Source organism: Larus michahellis, chromosome 9 (assembly GCF_964199755.1).
Source record: "Larus michahellis chromosome 9, bLarMic1.1, whole genome shotgun sequence".
NCBI classification, from domain to species: Eukaryota; Metazoa; Chordata; class Aves; order Charadriiformes; family Laridae; genus Larus; species Larus michahellis.
In genome coordinates this window covers 30,316,394-30,335,866 of record NC_133904.1, presented here as the reverse complement: position 1 = coordinate 30,335,866, position 19,473 = coordinate 30,316,394, and the positions used below count along the sequence as shown (strand labels likewise).

Here is a 19,473-nt window from a genome sequence, read left to right as displayed (position 1 = left end):
TTATCTTATCGAAATAAAATAACCTGGCAGAAAAGTTCCAAGTCAACTTATTGAAAAGTTTAATCTAACAATATACTTTCGTATTACAGAATGAGCAAAAAACAATTTGCTGCAAAAGATTTCATAATTCTATAAATATTTTACAGAACTTTCAGAGTATCCTGACAGTAAGACTTCAAGCCTTGTATAATGAGCACTAAAATACTCACAAGTTAAATCAACACAAGTACACAACTTCCATAATTCATTTATCATACTGCAGTATGTTTCCTCAAATTCAGAAATAAAAGTGAGAATTTAAAATCCAATTAAAATCTATAGGTATGTTTGTTTGTGTTTAAGAATGTAGTTAGGTTATACAGCTCAAGAATTCAGGGTATGGATATCGATTTTACCGGAAAATTTAAAGGCAGGGTTGGGTTTCTATGAAGCATCCAATACCTTTAAGTTTTCTCAAGCGAATTAAGTTAAGTATTTGTAATTGTAAATAGATCAACCTTAACTGAATAATGTCTAGGACATGTTTTAGCCAAAATGCACTGCATTTAACATACTAATGATTTTAAGTGAATTGCAATCCTTATACAAAATGTAAGTTGTACGAGGGACTGAAATTCAATTAAAAAAAGTAATTAAAAAAAGTCAGCAGGAGAAACAGATAAACATTTTGATGCAAAATGAAACTAATTCTCTCTTTACAGCTGTATATGAACATTCGAGAACCTGCTACCACCTCTGTGCCTTTTCTTTTGGGGCTTTTTGTTTCCAGATGTCTACCTTGGCCACGCTCCTCAAACCATGTCATCTCTGATGAATGCTTCTACCTCCACACAATGACTTTGCCAGCAAACCACTAAGTAGCATTTCATTGTAAAGCAAACTACCAATATATCTTAAAGCTAAGCAACTGATTTTATATTGCATGGTTAAGAAAGTGATTATCTATGCCGAATTATGCTGAAATACCAGTTAATACTCTTTCCCTGCTGTTATATTTAAGTGGCTTCACATCCATTTTGTTACACTCTGCGAATGAGCAAAAACAGCTATTTCTCTAGTTCAAAATTGAGCAGCAATGATTATCCACAAATTGTTTCAATGTGCTGCTAGTTGTTGTTTTCACAATATACGGCGGGAAGAAGACAGCTTTTCTTAAAACGAACCTCTCACCAAAAGCCTAGGGACGAAGGAACACGCAGTATACTGCAACACTGGAATGGAACCTAAGAAAAAGTAGAAACTGAGCAAAAAGTTTGATTTTGTCACTTCTAATGAGCAAAACAAGTCATCAGAAAGCACTATTAATTAGAGAACAAATATAGTGAAAATTCCATTGGGGTTTTAACTTCTTACCAATTTATGATGCTGTTCAGTCAGAAAAAAATCCAAGTTTAAAAATCAATCAGCTTGTTCAGCTTCTGATTGGTTAAAATTTGGTATTCAATATTACTGCTCTATACTACAAGATTTTCATCATCGTACGTCAAAATAGTAATTTTAACTTTTGTGAAAAATTTTAATTTATGTTCAGATTAATTTATAAAAATTTTCATCATTTAAAAAAGGAAAACATCAGAAGAATTCGGTCGCAATGAAAATCTGAAAAGGAAGTTACAGCTGCATTAGCCTCTCCAAAGACTATTAAATGCCTCAATAACTCAAGGAATAGTTTATAAAAATATATTTTTACATTTTACTGGGGAGTAACAGAGGTAGACAAAAGGAAAATACCAGTTTGAGTGTAATGCCGCACTTAGAACCACGTATTTGCATGGAAAAACAACTTTTATTTTTGCAAGAATCCTAGTTAATAGGAAAGCCAGAAAAGCGTTTGGTCTTTGTTGGTGCTCTACTTCACTGTGAAGTCTAGAGGAAAAGGTGGAAAGACTTAACATCATGTCTCATTTTTGAAGGACGCCAATCAAATTCGTACATCAATTGGAGAGAGGAAGGTTACTGCACATATAATGATTCTTTATTTTTCAGTCTTTTTTCAAACACTAACACTAACCTTGTTTTTTATATCTGATACCATGATAAGGCTTCATAGAACTGTACAATATTTATACATTTGTCAACAGTTTCCCTATATCGTTGCAATTCCACTGTAAAACAGGCGATTTAACTGCGTAGAGTGTTATATCACTAGGCTCTCTTAAAAAACGAAAAAGCTAACAAAACACAATAGTTAACAGATCTAAAGCCTGGAGTCTAGAAGCTGGAAGCAAAGGAGCACTGAAAGCAATACCCACCACACTAAATTACACTCTTCGTATGCCCAAACCTTCAGCCCTCAAAGGTCCGTGGTGCTTATTACCAATAAAAATAACTAAGGCAGAACCAACACAACCCGGAGATGCCATCTGAATATACCCCTACGTGCAGCTAGGCACCAGGCAGCATTTCAGATTCCCTGAACACCTGCTTTGCTGAAACGTACAATTCGCACACTTGCAAAGATGAGAAAATGGTCTTTCTTGGCTGGCAATACAGCTCTTTTTGTAATGCAACTCAAAATGGGAAATTAGTTGTGCCAGCTTAAAATGAACCCCCCCAACTTTTAAACCCCGAATTCAAATATCCCCTCTGTTGCAAGACCAAACATTTTGTCACAAAAAGACATAATTTATAACCACAGTGGCAAGTGTTAACTTAGATGCTCTGGTTGGCATAGCTACTCATACATACCAATTTAAAAAAAAAAAAAAAACAAAAACAAACAAAAAACCCCAAATTTAGAGTACCACACAGACTTCTGGAAAAAAATATAGATGGTAACCTCAGAGCACAAAGTTGGAAAATACCGATTTTCAGAGCATTCTGAATACTTCAGGATGGAAATATAAGAATTAGCATTTATGGTTTCTTGCAATCCAATATGAATTAAAAAAATTCAAAACATCCTCCTTACAAATGTGCGCTAGTAACCATCCACATGAACAGCGTGCTATGAATTTAGCACCAGTATTTTAACTGCTTAGTGCCTAAGTCTGTATCCTTCTTGCTTAGTGCCTAAGTCTGTATTCTTCTATCCTTAGGTATCAAAATAATGGGATTCTAAGTTAACAATGACTACACCCAAAACAGCTCCCCAAAAGTTATTTTTGAAAGCCTGCCACTTATTAAGATATGTAAAGTTAGAAGGTCTTCTAAAGCCTTGCTTTTGGAAATATTTCTAAGAGGGCTAGCATTTCCTTTTTTCCATATAAAAGAATATTATTTGAAAGCATAATTTCAAGTATTCTAACTTTTGCACAACAAATTGTAGTTCAAGTTGCCAAAAGCCTTTAAATTTTATGAAATATGGGAGATCCTTGCACCTTCAAAGAGCACAAAAATCTAAACTAAAACGTTGAAGAGAACTCACACTCATCATCTAACAAAGTTAAACAAAAATGTTTACTCTAATATTAAAGCAAAAACTAAACAAAGCCAACACATCAATCAAAAGCCTATTTTGCATACCTAGTGCATACAGACCATGAGAGTTTAAGATCAGTCTTAATTCATTATGGCCTAGAATGTGTGTGCTCATGCATTTCTAGTCTCCTTGACATAATTCCAGCCTCAACAGAAGATCTAAGCATCAAGAAAAGATTTAACAGGGGAAGAAAAAATAATTAACTGAATGCTGTGATTTAATAATCTACCTTCACTCAGTTTGCCTCATCTTGGCTCTGGCAACCTTGTTTGTTTTCCACTTCCTTCAAGTTTGCGACTTGGTACTGCTCTTATCATTTGCCACTTAATGCACAGCAACATATCGAAATGCATTCACCCTTTACGCATCACAGCATCTGTTCCATAAAATGATCCAAAGCACTCAGGACAAGAATCATTTTTAAGGATGAGATACCGAGCTCCAAGGGGTACAGGAAAATTAACAGGAAAACCCACAAATCTTGTAATAGCTTTGCATTACTTAAGTTACATACAGTTACATAAACTTAAGGGTTGGAACATATTTCACACTTACATAATGAAACACTGACAAGCATAGTTAGAACAAAAGAAGCCTGATGAGTTTTACTGCATTCTTGGCAACTTGAGTTACTTTACCTGAACAGCCAATTAATACAAACTTTTAGAATCTCATTAAATACTGCTTTTAATGAAAACTTCAAAGCACACAGCTGATGACATTCTAATATGCATATATTCATACGAACATTGTCTGCAGTCACCCTGAAGAAAGGGATAAACTCAAACATCACCCTAAAACCCATGCTTTCGTAAAGCATTAAAGACGTTATGTATCTGCTTCCACATCGCTGCCTGCAAGGCTGCTGTCTGTAGATGGAGCACCATCTTCATTAATGCCCTCACCATTATTCTCCCTCTTATGGGCTTCATCATTTACATCCTTAGATGTCTCATTAACTTTTGAAGGTTGTTTGCCTTCAGGCAGTTTAACGCTACTTGTTGCGGCATCTGAATCAGATGTAGGTTGCTGCTCCTTTGCATCAGGATCCTCTAGAAATGATCCCCACACCTTGAGCCTTTCTTCCCTTTCTCTTGCAGTCTCCTCCACCTAATAAAGATACGTTTATACGCATCATTACAGTCATGCTTGTAGAAATGAATACTTACACAGCTAAAATTAAGCAAACTAATATCTCAAGACTTCAACAGGCTCTGTTGACTGTGGACTAACAATCTGTACATCCAGTGACTAATCCTCTAAGTTGACAACTCCAACACACAATTTTTAACATCAAGCAGGTCCTTTAAATTTTTGCTAAGTTGAATAATTAAGCATGATTTTTTTGAGACATCCTTGCAGTTTTTGACAAGAAGCAAGATGGGGCGGGGGTGGGAAGGGGATGGGAACACCAAGCATTTCTCAAATTAAAACAGATTTTCAGTTTGGAAGAAATATTTGATGAAATAGGACCACAAAAGGCTACCTGATAATCGGTTACACCATCCCATGTTTCAGCACTGAGCTGACGGCCACCAAACCACCTTCCATTTAGAGTTAGCTTGCACAGATCGGCTTCTGTTGCTTCTTTAAATGACACAGAAGCCACGCCATCGGGGTGTCGCTGTAAGGAGAGACAACTTTCATTTAATACTTTTCTAAACAGTGTATTCCAAGATGTTTTAGATTGTCTTACAAAAATCCATCAGGATATAGCTCCATTCTGATCATACACAATTGGGTTCGAAAAAACTCAATTTGCAAGGTTACACATTTTATTCTATTGGTACACAGAACAGACATTTTGAACACAAAAGACAAATATTTCAGCCAGTTTAGCTATAAATGAATGTATTTATAAACTCTCAAACTTGTAATATGTATCCAATTTATTGAGAAGAGTTAGAGTTTGCCTTCACATCAGCTAAGTAGATAGGTGCTTATAAATTAATTTCCAAAACAGCCAATTTTAAAATAGTGGAAGATGAGGTCAAGTTTCCATAAAGTAAACACACAAAACCAAATAAATGCTCCACTCATAAGTGTTTTGCATAGTTGCACATTACATCAATTCTGCCAAAGCAACCTGCAAAGAATACCTACATCAAATATGAGAACTTTCTTTACTTGACCAAACTTTTCACATTCTGTCCGCAGATCTTCTCTGATCTCATTTAGCACTAAGGGATCCTCCTGCAATGCAATCACAGAGATTAGATTAAACAGAAGCACTTTCTTCCCAGCTTTATTTTTGCTCAATCACCAATGGAACACACCTGCCAATCTACTAAGTTTAGAAATTAAGTGTTGTTACGCTGCGCTTTCAAAGCCACTTGGGAGTTGACAGACAGCCCTTATTTGGATTTAATAAATACTACTTATTAATAAGGCTTTTGCACTTGCTTCTCTATTCTAAAACAAGACTTACTGCCTACTCTTTCTATCCCAAAACGGAATATTGTCAGGATACACACAGTGAAAAATGACAATTTGGAAAAATACATATCTTTGATGTCTTGTTTTTTTGGAAATAACTGAATGAATTTTAAACATACTTGGCACAGGAAAAAAAAAACCCGCCCAAACAGCAAGTTTAATGCTGTTCTCATCTGCCTACAATTTTGCTAAAATTCTAACAGCAGAAAGCGCAGACAATAACAGCACAATCAACAGTAGCAAACCGCATCCACCTACCTCAAAGTCCTTTGGGTGAAACATATTCCTGATAATAACGATGCGTTCATGTCGCATTCGAGTTGCGCCATCTTTCTTCTCAGGCCTCCAATCCAGCTGTCTAATGAAATGAAGCAACAGTAAGAAGATATTGTTGCGGCTCTCTTCAGTTTCTACAAGTATTTGTTGAAAAAAAATCATTAATTTGGCATTTTTTGCAATACATCAACCAAAACATGTATTTTGACACAAAGAGTTAACTTGCTCTTCTAAAAAATGCAATCATCATCCAGTTTTACCATTTCTCCTACAAAGCAGTTGAGATTTTAAGGTACTTAAATGCTATTAGAGGGACTATAAATTATCTTAAGAATCAAAGCATTTTCTTAAACACTGAAAAAATAATCTTCAAGTTTTACTTCCTTCTTAATTATCAGCTCAGATACAGGAACCAGTTGCTGCCAAGTATGATAAAAATGTCAGTATTTCACAATTTTTTCCTAACTTACTTTGTAAAAGAGGAGATCCACTATTCCCTTTGGTAAAATTTAACTACTTTTATTTAAATAAACAGGTAAGAACACCTTCAGTCTTACACAGGCATTGCTGCAAGATGGATTTTGTTCCACAGTGTACAGAGCTACTGCCACAAACTAGCAATGTAACTCAGGGCATCTCTTCTATGACTTCTGGTAGAAATGCCTACTTCACATCCTATTACAAAAAAAGGACATGTTCACTTACACTTCTAAATTTCAAAATATTATATTTGGGGGGAAAAAGTCTTAAGGTCCTTCTTGTATCTGCTACTTCAGCTGAAGATGACTTGGATTTCCAATGAAGGTAGCAGCAATTAAGTTATGCTCTTCAACTCAAAAGGAACGCCAACTGAAGTTAGTTTATTCACACAAATTGCTGTCAAATGCAAGTTAATTATTTTCATACCTCTCTCCACACCAGAGACATCTTACAGCAAGAACTAGCAATGTATCTCTGAAGTAGATACATTTCAAGTGGCTTTTATTTTTACTTGATAAGATGCCAAGTAGACTTCATTCCCTTTAACTCTGGCAAAATACTTTTTTGCATTACTATTTAAAATGTTTAGTGGAATGCTGCTTTCGTTAAAATATTAAGCGTCCTATATACTTTATTTTTTTTTCTTCTTTAATCCGCATCTTCTTGGCTCCAAAAGGCAGAAAAAAAGTTTTTAAGTGACAAAAGCAATGAATCTGTGTACAATTAAAAAACCAGCATATCTCAGACCAGAGAGAGGGGTCTGGGGGAATCTACAGAGGTATTTTAGTATTTCCTCCTATAGAAGCTAGCATCTCTTGCCCTTTGCAGCAAGTAAAGTATGGTACAAACAATATGTCCGTACAGCCAGAGTGTTAGTACCTTAAAAAAGTAAGCCTAAGATAGGACTTGCACACTCACACACTGAGAAAAAAAAACGAAGTCTTTTATCTCCCAAAAGTTGTAATATTTTCTTCTATAACTGAAAGGACCATGGCTCCCCTTGTGTCCTGGTTTGAGATAGAACCACACCACCTATGTATTATTTTAATGTGTCAATGATGAAGAAGTTCATTATGTCAACATTTAATTTAGAAGTTCCTCCCCTCCAAATATGTGATATTTAAGCTATTTCACTGTCAGATAAGACTTCAACTTTTGCATAACTCATAGCATTGCATTTGAAAGCAGCGCTTTACTAATAGCACTTAGAATTCAAGCAATATTTTACTGAAATAAAAAATACAAACTTCTGCTGTTGAGACAGCTTCTTCTTGTAGTCTTTACATTTCTTCTTCTTTTTGCTTGCATCATACTCCCCCTTCAGTTGAAACTTTGCAACTTCAACATGCAATTTATAGCCTCTAATTTCTGCCTCATCCAGAAGTCTCAATGCAAGTTGAACTGATTCTCTCTATTTGGAGATAAAACAGAACACAAGCTTTAAAGCACATGGCACAGTCAAATTATTCCAGTAACATTTAGTTAAGCATATCGTGGCTAAGAATCAATTCCTTGTCACTGAAAAACATAATGCCACATCTCCTTGAGTCTCTTGACACAGAGTTAGCAATGCTTTCTTTTTTGAAACCCAGTATTTCTTCACCACTGTTATAGTGGAGTAATGCTCCCAAAAGCAACTGCACACATTTCATTCATTATGTCATAAAAACTAATCTGCAATGGCCAAGTAAGCTGATGAACTTAAAAGCGAGAATAACAAAATTTCAGGGGGATGATTTTCTATAAAGCTTGTATGACGTTTCCAAGAACAGCAGACTTTGAGGCTCTTAAGTAATTTTTAATGTTTTCCTAAAAGCCCTTTAGAGCACAGACTGTCTTTATACTTGTGCACTAAACAGCCCTAACTACGAAAATTACAAAAATAGCATAGACTACAATGAAGTTAATTTAGTACTGCCTGGTGCTTCTTGCAGAATTAAAGCAGATTGCACTTGCAAGCACTAACTTTCCAAATGCTTCACAAGTGAGAACCACGAAGGAAATCGTATTGCAGCCTAAACTTTTATAGGCTAATACAGAATGCAAGAACAGTTCTGAACCTAACCAGCTGTCAATTAAACGTTGTAAATACAGCACTACAGTATGTTCCTTCCTGTCTTGCTATTTCTGTATTCTTGGCCACATAGTAGCATACTTTGAAAGTAAAAGGTGAAGAGGTTCCCCATTTCACCCCATAATCAGTGGCACCCAAGACAGGAACACGTAGAGACATGTCCAGCAGGTATTACAGATATTTTCAGGGGGAGGGTGGGGGTGGTTAAGAGGAAACGAATGAGGTGCACAAGCAGATATGTGGGCAGTTCTGGAATAAAACAGACACCTTAAGTGTTCCTTTAGACCCATTTTAAGTTATACTTTAGATATTTCAAGACTCTTCTGAATGTGATTCTGAAACAGTGCCCACAAGTATCTTCAATGGGAAGGAAATCTGCATTTCATTGCACCACTGACCTTTAGATAGCAACAGAGCCCATCTCCTTTAAGATTTCCTTCCTTATCTTTGTAAAGTTTGATTTTGTGTTCTTCTGTCTGTGGATCTCGCATGATGATGCCACATTTTGACATGACTTGTACAAATTCATCTTTAGTAATATCTGGTGGCAAACCTGCAAAATAAATTAAAACAGAAGGCTTGAGGATGTTCAATTTTTTTTAAAACCTCATTAGAACAAAAACCTCACAATGTTTCTTTAAATGAAACATATCAAAATTAAGGACAATATTTTACATACCACGCTTGGGACCAATATTTTCGATATTACCTTTTAAGCATTACTTCATACTAGCACTTTGAAAATTCTTTTACTTTTTAATAGGTGTAGCGTACAGCAACATCTTTGTGCTCCCTAATATGCAGGCCTAGAGCTTTAGCACTATACACGATACCGACGGTGCAGTGGACACAATGGCCTACACAAACACAACTATCCTGCCCAAGTTTCAAGTTCCACTGCACCTCTAGTGATCGGAGACAAAAAAAACCTACCCCAATCTATAAACAGACAACTATTTTATCCATCCACAAATTCGACAAAAAAAAAGCAACTGATAACGTATGGAGTTTTCAAAGTCTGAACTTTGAATTAAGAAAAAAAAAAACACACAAAACGGAGGGAGAAAATTATGTGAATGTTCCATGCTAGTTTGGCCTGGATAAAGATTTCTGAGAATTCAACTGTGTGCATTTCTGTGACTGCTCAGAACCACCAAATGTACCTCTGTGTATGCACCTAAAGATAGCACCCCAACATCCAAAATAAAATTTCATAATAAATGCACAGATAGTTTCATTTGAACTTCCCTGTTACTTGCTCATTCAATTTCTAGGGGTTTTTTTGTACTTACTGTTTCCTCCTTCTTATCCAATAATTGAATTATGTATTTATAAAATCAAAGAAAAATTAGAGATTAAAACATTAAGTGATATATATAGTCAATATTCTTTAGGACTTTGCAAAGATTATGTTTCTTTGCTGTAGCTTACTTAAAAAAAATAGTAAATCAGTGACTTGGCTGACACAGCTCACAGAATATCACATTTAAAAGATAAAAACATGGAATATGTCCCTTATATTACCTTCACACATCTGCAATTAAAGGTCACAAAGACATTATGCAGTCAGGAAAACAACATTAAGTAGCTTGCAAGTGGCAAACTGAATAGGTAATGTTAGAAGCCAGTGAGACATATACGAGTCTCTTTTACCATCCTTAGGTCAAACGAGAGAAATAAATGCTACTACTTACCAGTCACATAAACATTTGTGTTTCTGTCTTCTTCAACATGAAACCACCCTAAAAAACAGAGTTTTAATTCAGTTGTGCCAATATATTAAACATGGGAGCACACACTAACGTTCACATTCCATTAGATTTCTAAGAATTTTTGCTTGCCCACAGGAAAAGCTCTGAACACACCTTAATTTGCTTTTTTTCCACCCTGTACATGGACTTAGAAGGATATCTATGAAGTATCATAGAATTCTAAAATTATTCTGGAAATTTTCAGAACAACCTACATCTTTGCTGTACATGATGACACTGAACAGTTGTCAGGTTCCACCCAGTATTATGCAGGTTGCAGCCTACACAGAGGGAAACCCTTAGGCACTTACCTGGCTCAAGCTTCCGTTTTTCTGCTTTTTGTTTGGGATCTGTTTGTTTTGGTCCTTTCTCGTTTGCTGATGGTTGCGTTCCTGATGTCTTAGAAGTTACTGGTTGCTTACTTTCAGTTGCTGTGCCAGAAGCAGATGAACTGTCTGTATCATCTCCATGGAAGCCATAGTTGGCATGATACGTTGCCAGGAAATCTTCTGTTATCTGAAAAGAAATTAGGAAAGTTAATCCAAAATTCCAAAGGTCTACAAATTCAGGTTTGTAAGCATTTTAACGTTAGTGCGCTGATCATGGTCATTTTCTAATCTGGCAAGATAGAAAATAACAGTTTTTTAAAACTGTTTTTAAATTGTCTTTGTAAAGCTATGCGCACAACAAAAACAATCAGTGTAGGCATCACCTGAACTAGACTAACATGCTAATTTCATACAGCACATGAAGTTTCTTAACAAATATTTCAGAAGTTCTGCCTTTTTTTCCACGCAAAGCCTTCTGCTTTCAACCTAAATTGGATTTGCCTGAAGGGCAAAAACCCTGACCACATTGAAGAGATAAAGTGACACTGAAGGTAAGCCAACAACTTATTCACAGATGATGAACGACTGACATTTGTAGGCATCTGCCTTTTCATAGAAACATTTTCAGAGACAACATATTTACTGTCTGTCAACACAAACATATTGCACTTAGAGATGGATCTTAACACACTGTTTATAAGGCCGAATACTCTACTTTATATCCTACCAATAGATAAATAATTAGCTCACTCTTTTCTAGAGAGAGACTGTATTTGGATAAAATATAACATTGGCTAGCGTCTATCTTTAAAAGACCAAACCAAAACCACCCTACAAATTACATGCAGTATTTCCAGCCAGGAAAATTTTAATACTAGCCACTAGCAATTACACACAAAGACATGTTACACATGCAGGTTATTCCATGTTTATAACATCCATCATAGTTGATTTTGCTAGCATCACTGCACTATGAAGCATCTTCTGAAGATATGCACTCTGAAATGATTTATTCCCAAAGCTGAGCCTTAACGTTTGAAAACTTTATCTGACTGGGACTTGTGCTGCACTTGCTTCATCTGTATTCAAAAGGGAACAAAACTTAATGTCATTAAGCTATTGTAAGAAAGTGGCACAACAGACTGTGGTAAGTGTCAATGTTAACAATGCCATCTCATATCTTCCATAGCGATTTGAAGCTTGATGGTTCAACTCTAAGCTTTTTTTACGACAAATCAAAATAGCAGAATTGACAGTTAACAGGATTGTCATGAGTAACACAAGAGACTGTGGAGCCCTATATAACTTGAAAGTTTAGCATGAAATAGCTCCTGTGTTAAACAAGACTTGCAACACACCTCAATCAGGAATGTAAGTGGCTGCTCTCACAGACATGACATAATGCAATGTCAAGACAAAGGAAGAAAAAATACTGTGTTCTAATAAGGTTCATTATATTTGACACTAGCAATCTTAGCAAACCCTTAGTTTCACAGTTGATGAAATCCAGAGAATTAAGCTTTTAAACTTTCTGGTGAACAATATTATTAATTTTCATCAGAGAAACTACTGATAAATTAGTAATTAAACCTGCAACAACTAGCCACCTTCCTGCAGCAACTTCAATTTGTCAACTTCAGGTGGAGCCGCATTCTCATGTAAAGCTAAATTTATTCTTAGCAAATTACCTACCACGGACTGTCAAATTTTGCCAGTCAAAAACAAAGATTTTTTTTTTTCCTCTTTATATGCTATCATCCTACCATATATACAATTGCAACTACTTCCTTTTAAAATGCATTTTTGCAGGCATAAAGGAATTTATACAAGTATAAAGGCTTTTATTGGAACTTAAGTCATTCCGTGCCTGCGTGGAAAACAAGCGCTCACAGAATTCCTTACTTGGGGCTTCAATCCCGTTCTGGTGGAGAACATCACAGAAAGAGATCAGTTCTATCTCCATACCCACACAGTTGTACAGTTTGGGGCAATTAAGCTTATAGAAAAAGAAATACAATACTACAGGACATGCTAGCATCTAATTAACTAGGGGTCACACTGAAATGGAAAGGAATAGATTAACCAAATGAAGAACAGATACTCTACGCTCACAAAGACATCCAACGCCTGTTTTTTCACAGTAAGTGATGAAGGAAGGCAGATGAATTCAACATGTGATTTTGTGCTATGTTTATGGAGGACTATAAAATTCAATATAGTACCATTGAAAGAAAAATAATTAAATAATACATAAAGTTGCAATCACTTTTATTAAATACTTGACTTTTCCAAATTTTTCTGAGGAACGTTGACAGTTAATATCATTAACTTTTTGCACTGCTTTCAAATATGGTTTTGAATAAGTTCAGCAGCTACTCTATTCCCAACGTAGAGCAGCAGTGCAATACTAGTCTGTAGATGATGATTACTTAATCTTTTGCCAGAGAACAGAGATAAGGAATTTTATTAGCGTTCATGGAGCAGAGGAAGAACTACAATTTCTGGCTCCCGTGGTCTCTTAAATCTATTTTGATAAGACACTCTGCTGAATAATCATCATCAAAATTAAGTAACCAGAGATACTGTGGTATTGAGCTCAGTGACCTATCTATAACACAGAGTTTCACAACAATTCTTTACCAACTTCTACTATACATCATATTTACTAAGGAACTTTGCTGTTCCTATATAATCTGCCCAACTCTTAATGTTGTCTCCTTTCCAAGGTAGATATTTGAGGCATTTAGGAAAGACCAACGCTCCCAGTAGAAATAAAAAAAAATAATAATAATAAAAAAAGAACCCTTTTAAAAGTTACCATGCTTACTGGATATAGCACTCCACTGGGAGCCGGGAGTACTAAGCTCTCCACTCACTTCGCGAGTCTGGATTTTTCACATGTTTTTATCCCTCCGTAAGCCCTCTGCTACATGGACCTTACCAGGTTTACACACATATAAACTTGGCACTACAGGCTTCATTCTCACTCAGATTCTCTGAATTGCAATGAATTCAGAGCCGCAAATAAGAACTGGCACACTACATTTATGAAGTACATGCTATAAAATGTCGTAATATTTCTAAATTAAGTAACTGCCCTCATTCATTGTCACATAGTAATGAAACTACTATTTCACTTGCAGATCATAGAATGGTTTGGGTTGGAAGGGACCTTAAAGATCATCTAGTTCCACCCCCCTGCCCTGGGCAGGGACACCTCCCACCAGACCAGGTTGCTCCAAGCCCCGTCCAGCCTGGCCTTGAACCCCTCCAGGGATGGGGCAGCCACAGCTTCTCTGGGCAACCTGGGCCAGGGGCTCACCACCCTCACAGTCAAGAATTTCTTCCTAACATCTTATCTAAATCTCCCCTCTTCCAGTTTGAAACCACTACCCTTCATCCTACCACTACAAGCCCTTGTAATAATCCCTCTCCAGCTTTCTTGTGGGCCCAGTTCAGATACTGGAAGGCCACTGTAAGGTCTCCCCGGAGCCTTCTCTACAGATCAGCACGTTAAATCTATGTTCCTTCTCACCTTGAAGAACCACGTTGTTATAACAAGTTGGCTTTTTATACTTAAAATATTTAATTAAAAAAAAAAAACACAAGAAGAAAAACTGTAACACGTTTCCATTCTGTGGAATGCCTCTAAGCCAAATACACTTAATTTTCAAGTGCACTTCTAAGATCTAATAAGAAGGAAAGCATCTTTACACATGCCTTATTTTCAGATAATAACAGAAGAGGGACATGCTAGTCCATTTTCATCTAGGTCTCTCAACAAAGTAGTTCACTTCTTCACTCCCAACAGAAAAATACAGATAACCTCAGCTCCCATGACAAAGAAACCTACACATGTCAACGTCAGTAACGATTTGTTAGTATCCACAAATATAACTGTGACTTCATGCCGGGCCTGAGCAATTGTAGATTCGCAGCCAAGGAGAAAAGCCAACCTACGGCTCTTCACAACAAAAGAGCAGAATGCAGCCGGTTGGGTTACAGACGGAGGCAACGCCAGCTGCCGTGGTTTTGCCTGTAAAACAAGAGTGTTTCAGTGCCACAGGGACTTTGCACTGGATTTGGCCGCATCCAGACAAGCGAGACACCCCGGTGCTGAAGAGCCCCAACAACATCAACTGTTCTTTTTTCTCACCCCTCCGCGGGGGGAACCTGGGCACGCCGCCGGCCCCCCACCAGGCTCTCCCACAGAAGGCCGCAGCTAGGCGAGGAGGCCGCTCCTCACACCGGGCAGGGGGCACCGGGCCGGCCCGCCCGCCCCTCAGGGAGCGCGGCGGCGGCCTCCGCACCCACCTTGGGGAACCAGGCCTTCTTCTCCCGGTCCCACTCGTAGGCGGCCCCATCGGCCGGGTCCACGTAGGTGAAGGGGTCGGCCTCCCCCTCGCCGCCGGGCTCGGCCTCGTACTGCTGCTGGAGCTGCAGCTGCCGGTAGAACTCCTCGTTCCCGTCCTCGCCGCTCATCCTGGCCCGTTCGGCGGGGAAGGGGGAGCGGAGACGCCCGCACCGGGCCTAGGCACCCGCCGCCGCCGCCGCCGCCGCCGCCGCCGCCGCCTGAGGCGCCCGCTGGCCCTGCCCCTCTCGGCGGCGGGGCCGGGGCAGCGCCCGCGAGCGCGAGCACGCGCAGCCGGAAGCGGCGGGCGGGCGGGCCGTCGCGGGGCCTCTCCGCCTCACGCGGCCGGTGACCGTCCCAGCACCCCCGCAGGGCGCAGGAGCGGAAGTGGCGCACACCCCCCCCCCCGCCCTCTAAGAACCCCGCAGCCACTGAGCCGCCGGCTGGCTGATCACGTGAGGAAGGCGGAGCCAATGGGGAGGAGGGGGGCCGTTCCCGGAGAGGGCAGGGGGCGGGAGTTCCCTTCCCGCCTCTGTGCGGGCTGAGGCCTGTAGTGATGGCGCAGTGTCTGGTGGCTACGCGCTGTCGGGGCTGTCGGGGCTCCTTTCCCTCAGGCTGCAGAGCTGTTTCACTGCAGGCAGCGGCTCGGCAGGAGGCCCCTTCTGGCTCTGAGGCCCCTTCTGGGCCTGCGGACCTACCTGGGCCTGCTGTGTGTATGCAGCCCTGACTACATGGGCCTTGTGTGGAGACTGTTGAGGTTTTACTTACGTAAAATAAAAGCCTGCTAAGGGGTGTGAAGCAGTGCAAGTACTTTGTCCTGCACTAGTTGTCCCTACTGTGCCTTGGGACAGCACTGTGCAGTCAAGTTGCTGCTGTCAGTTGAGGTGCTGCGCAGCCAGCTGGCCGTCGTCTGTCACTGAGGCAGAAAGTGTTTTCATATCCTACTAGAGGCAAAGACAAAACCCAAAGGAGGGAGATAACACTTAAATGGCATGCTAAATGTCAAAAAATCACACTGGTTCTTGCTCCTCCCTTGGCACAGGTTGCTGGTGCCAGTAGTTTGACCAATTAAGCTTCCTGGGCAGGAGGAGCAGTTGCTGGGGTCTGCCTGGGTGGCACAAGCACCTGCTTTCTGCAGGACAGGGGTGTGACAGGCTGATGGCCTCCAGCTACGGCTGTTGCTCTCCCTTGCTGAAGGGTTGGTACAATGCAAGGGATGAGGTCTTCAAAATTTTGAATTGGTTTGCATTGATGAAGCCTGCAATTAGCTGTCCATCAGTTTAGTGCTCTACCGGTGGATACTGAAATACTTTAAATAAAATTTTCTTACTCCAATCAGTTCTTTTAAAAGACCTTCATTCAGTGCCATCTAGTGGTTTTCACATCAAAAACAAATTTAATTGCTGAATTATGTATTTAAAAGTATTTATTTAGAGGATAACGAAGCACACTGTTCAGGTTTTGTTTTTCAAAATCTAACCTAGAGCTATAAACCCCAGGTATTAAAAGAGTGCATGTGTTTTAAATAAAAATTTAGCTGAACAATCCTACCAAGGCTGTCGGTGGCTGGTTGCCAGCGGCAAAGCAGTCTTTCCACTAAGCAATGAAAATAATATTCAGGACAGAAGTTTGCTGAAAGTGAGTATTCCAGGAACAAATATATCTTTACTGTGATACAGACTGGAACGATAATAAAATCAAAGACACGATCCTGAGCTTGTGAAGCTCTGCAGGGAGAGAGCGACATCAGCTAACTGGCTGGTCAACAGACCGTCAGATGAAATTGCTGAGGATATAAATATACACTTCTAGTAACCTTTGGCTGTTACACAAAGAACATCCAGCCTGGTTAATGACATCTTTCATGCTTCAAGAATTTTCTCTTGGCAGGGCTATTACGATAGTTGTCCAAAGATTGTTTCGTCACCACTTATAAACTGACAGCTTAAGAGACATTTGTATTAGCTCTCAAATAGGTATTCGCTTTTGGTGAGGAGCATGAGAGTCTTCACGTGAACCGTGCTTACTTATAAAAATTGGAATTGGGTGTGTGTTTAGAAGCAAGATAATCATAGCCTTAATCATTTTAAGAGCAATACAATTTACGTCTTAAACTGCTTATTTGATTTTGGCAGTTTTTTACATTCATAACCTGACTAAATGTAGTTGCTGTCAGTTGAGGTGCCGTGTAGCCAGCTGGCCGTCGTCTGTCACTGAGGCAGAAAGTGTTTTCATATCCTACTAGAGGCAAAGACAAAACCCAAAAGAGGTAGATAACACTTAAATGGTGTGCTAAATGTCAAAAAATCACACTGGGTCTTGCTCCTCCCTTGGCACAGGCTGCTGGTGCCAATAGTTTGACCAATTAAGCTTCCTGGGCAGGAGGAGCACGGTACGGATTTCCCTAGCGTGCAGATCTACCTACAGCAAGTCACTGGGGCGCTGTCCTGGGGAGCAGGAGAGCCAAGTTTCATCTCAGTCCCGTGGAAGTGAGATCATGCTTGCGTGCAGCAGGGTTAGTGCCTGGTAAATCTGATCCGCACACTTTAATGTAGCTATGAGGACAAACTACCTCAAATTCCCTCACACTTTCCACAGATAACAGCATGTGTGACGACAGCTCCCGTGTCGCAGCTTCTTACTGTGTCGCCACCATCTGTTCTCTTCCTCTTCAGTAAAGACAGTGCAGTGAGCCAGCTCAGGAAACTGATTCGAGTGTAAGCTCATCGATTTTTGGGGTCAAGACAGCTTTCCTCTCAATCACATCCTTGAAAAGATACAATTCATGGCTGCACAAGCACTGCTGCAGCAAGCTGCATGTTCTGGGGATGGTGCGAAGGGCTTGAGTGTTACACAGATCAGGTCAGTCTGAGCTATCAAGAAATGGCATTTTAAATCCTGACAGAATGTCCCCAAGTACATATTAAAAGGAGGCATTAGCATGATGATTTTGTATCTCTGTCTGACTCTTCCTGTGTGATAAAAGGCAATTTTGGTTCATCAGAGCTGATTGTTGGTCTAGAGATACCACCTAGCAAAAGTACTGAAATCTTGGTTTTCTTAAAGTGGTGTTTTGTTGTCTATTAGAGGGGAACCAGCAAATCACTAGCTAATACTTAATTAGGTAAAGAGTTAACACTCTTTTCTTAAGATGCTTTGTTATGTTAAATCAAGGAGGCAGGAACTAGTGATTAAGTGCAGAGAGGTTACTCCTCTTTGGGCTTTCCATGGGGCTGGAGCCTGTAGCTGTTACACAGAGGAGCGAGCGTGAAGTGGAGTCTTCACAGGGCAAAAAATGACAGGACCAGATCCAGATGTGCTAAAATTTCAATACCCTTTCCTATGCCAACAAAGGAAATTCCACAAAACAGTTCGCCTTGCACCGAGGGGACCATCAGTGTCAGAGCCCATAACTAAACGCTGGTTAGAGCCTGTATTTTTTAAAAAATTATAAGTACCACTGACTGAAATGTGTAAGTGCTGTAGCTGTGTGTAACTTTAGCTTATTCTTTAATTGTAATATTCTTAGCAGAAACACATGAGTGTCAGCGGGCAGCCTATATTTAACTATGTAAAATAAAAATACTTTCGATGAAAACAGGAGGATGAGCTTTAAAATGGCTATAATTTCATAACTGACTAATATTCTGTGCCATTTGCTGGAGGTGCACATGCAGCATGTTACGCTGTATCCATGCTTTGACATCGTTTCCTTCATTTTTGTGGCTTTTTTTTTTAACTAAACCAGCATCTGGTAGTGGCAGCACAAATTAGAGTACTGAGGCTAAGCCTGTTGCTGAGGTGAACAATAGTTGTTACATTTATATGTATCAAAGCTGTTAATGTGTACATCTCATTCACAAAACAAACTATAATCAAGGTACATCCTAGAAATCGTATTTACTTTCTCAGAAAGACTCCCCATGAACAAGACCTTTCATGGAGTCTTGCCTTTCAGTATTTTGTGCCTTTTTTCTACCTATTCTTTCATTGTGGATCTAAATAGTAAACTCCTAATTCCTCATGCCAGTTTTTTGCTAAATAACACTCAATGTTTCTGTAAATAGACATTATTCCCATATGCTCTTACAGAATTACACCTGTATTATCTAGGGGTGAAAGAACTGGATTTTGGAATACTGAGCAAAGATGCAAAAGAAACATCCCCTTTTCCTTAAATCCAGTTATGGTAATGTGGAGACATTTTATGGATAATTATATTGGGGGAATAGATGGAATGAATATCATTGGATTGTTTAGATAAAAATAAAAGTTGACCAATGTATCACTCCAATACAACACGTCATGAAGATTTGAAAGCACAGAGTTATAAAAGCATAAAGTACACAGAATAG

General features: G+C 39.1%; 1 protein-coding gene across 2 annotated transcripts; it reads right to left on the bottom strand.

Moving 5' to 3' along the window:
- Positions 1-42: 42 nt before the first annotated feature.
- Positions 43-15,510, bottom strand: HTATSF1 (HIV-1 Tat specific factor 1). 2 transcript variants are annotated; one of them, XM_074599676.1, is made up of 10 exons: positions 15,082-15,499; positions 14,621-14,803; positions 10,750-10,954; positions 10,382-10,429; positions 9,086-9,240; positions 7,861-8,024; positions 6,116-6,215; positions 5,525-5,614; positions 4,908-5,045; positions 43-4,531 (listed from the first exon to the last, which is right to left on the bottom strand). In XM_074599676.1, the coding sequence occupies exons 1-10, from the start codon at positions 15,247-15,249 to the stop codon at positions 4,250-4,252; spliced, it is 1,533 nt and encodes a 510-aa protein (XP_074455777.1). In that variant the 5' UTR covers positions 15,250-15,499; the 3' UTR covers positions 43-4,249. The 2 variants fall into 2 exon arrangements, with proteins under 2 accessions (XP_074455777.1, XP_074455778.1); XM_074599677.1 differs by lacking the exon at positions 14,621-14,803 and having other exon boundaries at positions 15,082-15,510.
- Positions 15,511-19,473: the final 3,963 nt, after the last annotated feature.

Excerpts from the sequence above, each read along its gene's own strand:
- HTATSF1 (XM_074599676.1), bottom strand. The coding sequence starts at position 15,249 with ATGAGCGGCGAGGACGGGAACGAGGAGTTCTACCGGCAGCTGCAGCTC. Across the intron at positions 10,430-10,749 it reads AAAACGGAAGCTTGAGCCAG|GGTGGTTTCATGTTGAAGAA; the intron begins GTAAGTGCCTAA and ends TCTGTTTTTTAG. Across the intron at positions 5,046-5,524 it reads AGAAAGTTCTCATATTTGAT|CGACACCCCGATGGCGTGGC; the intron begins GTAGGTATTCTT and ends CTCTCCTTACAG.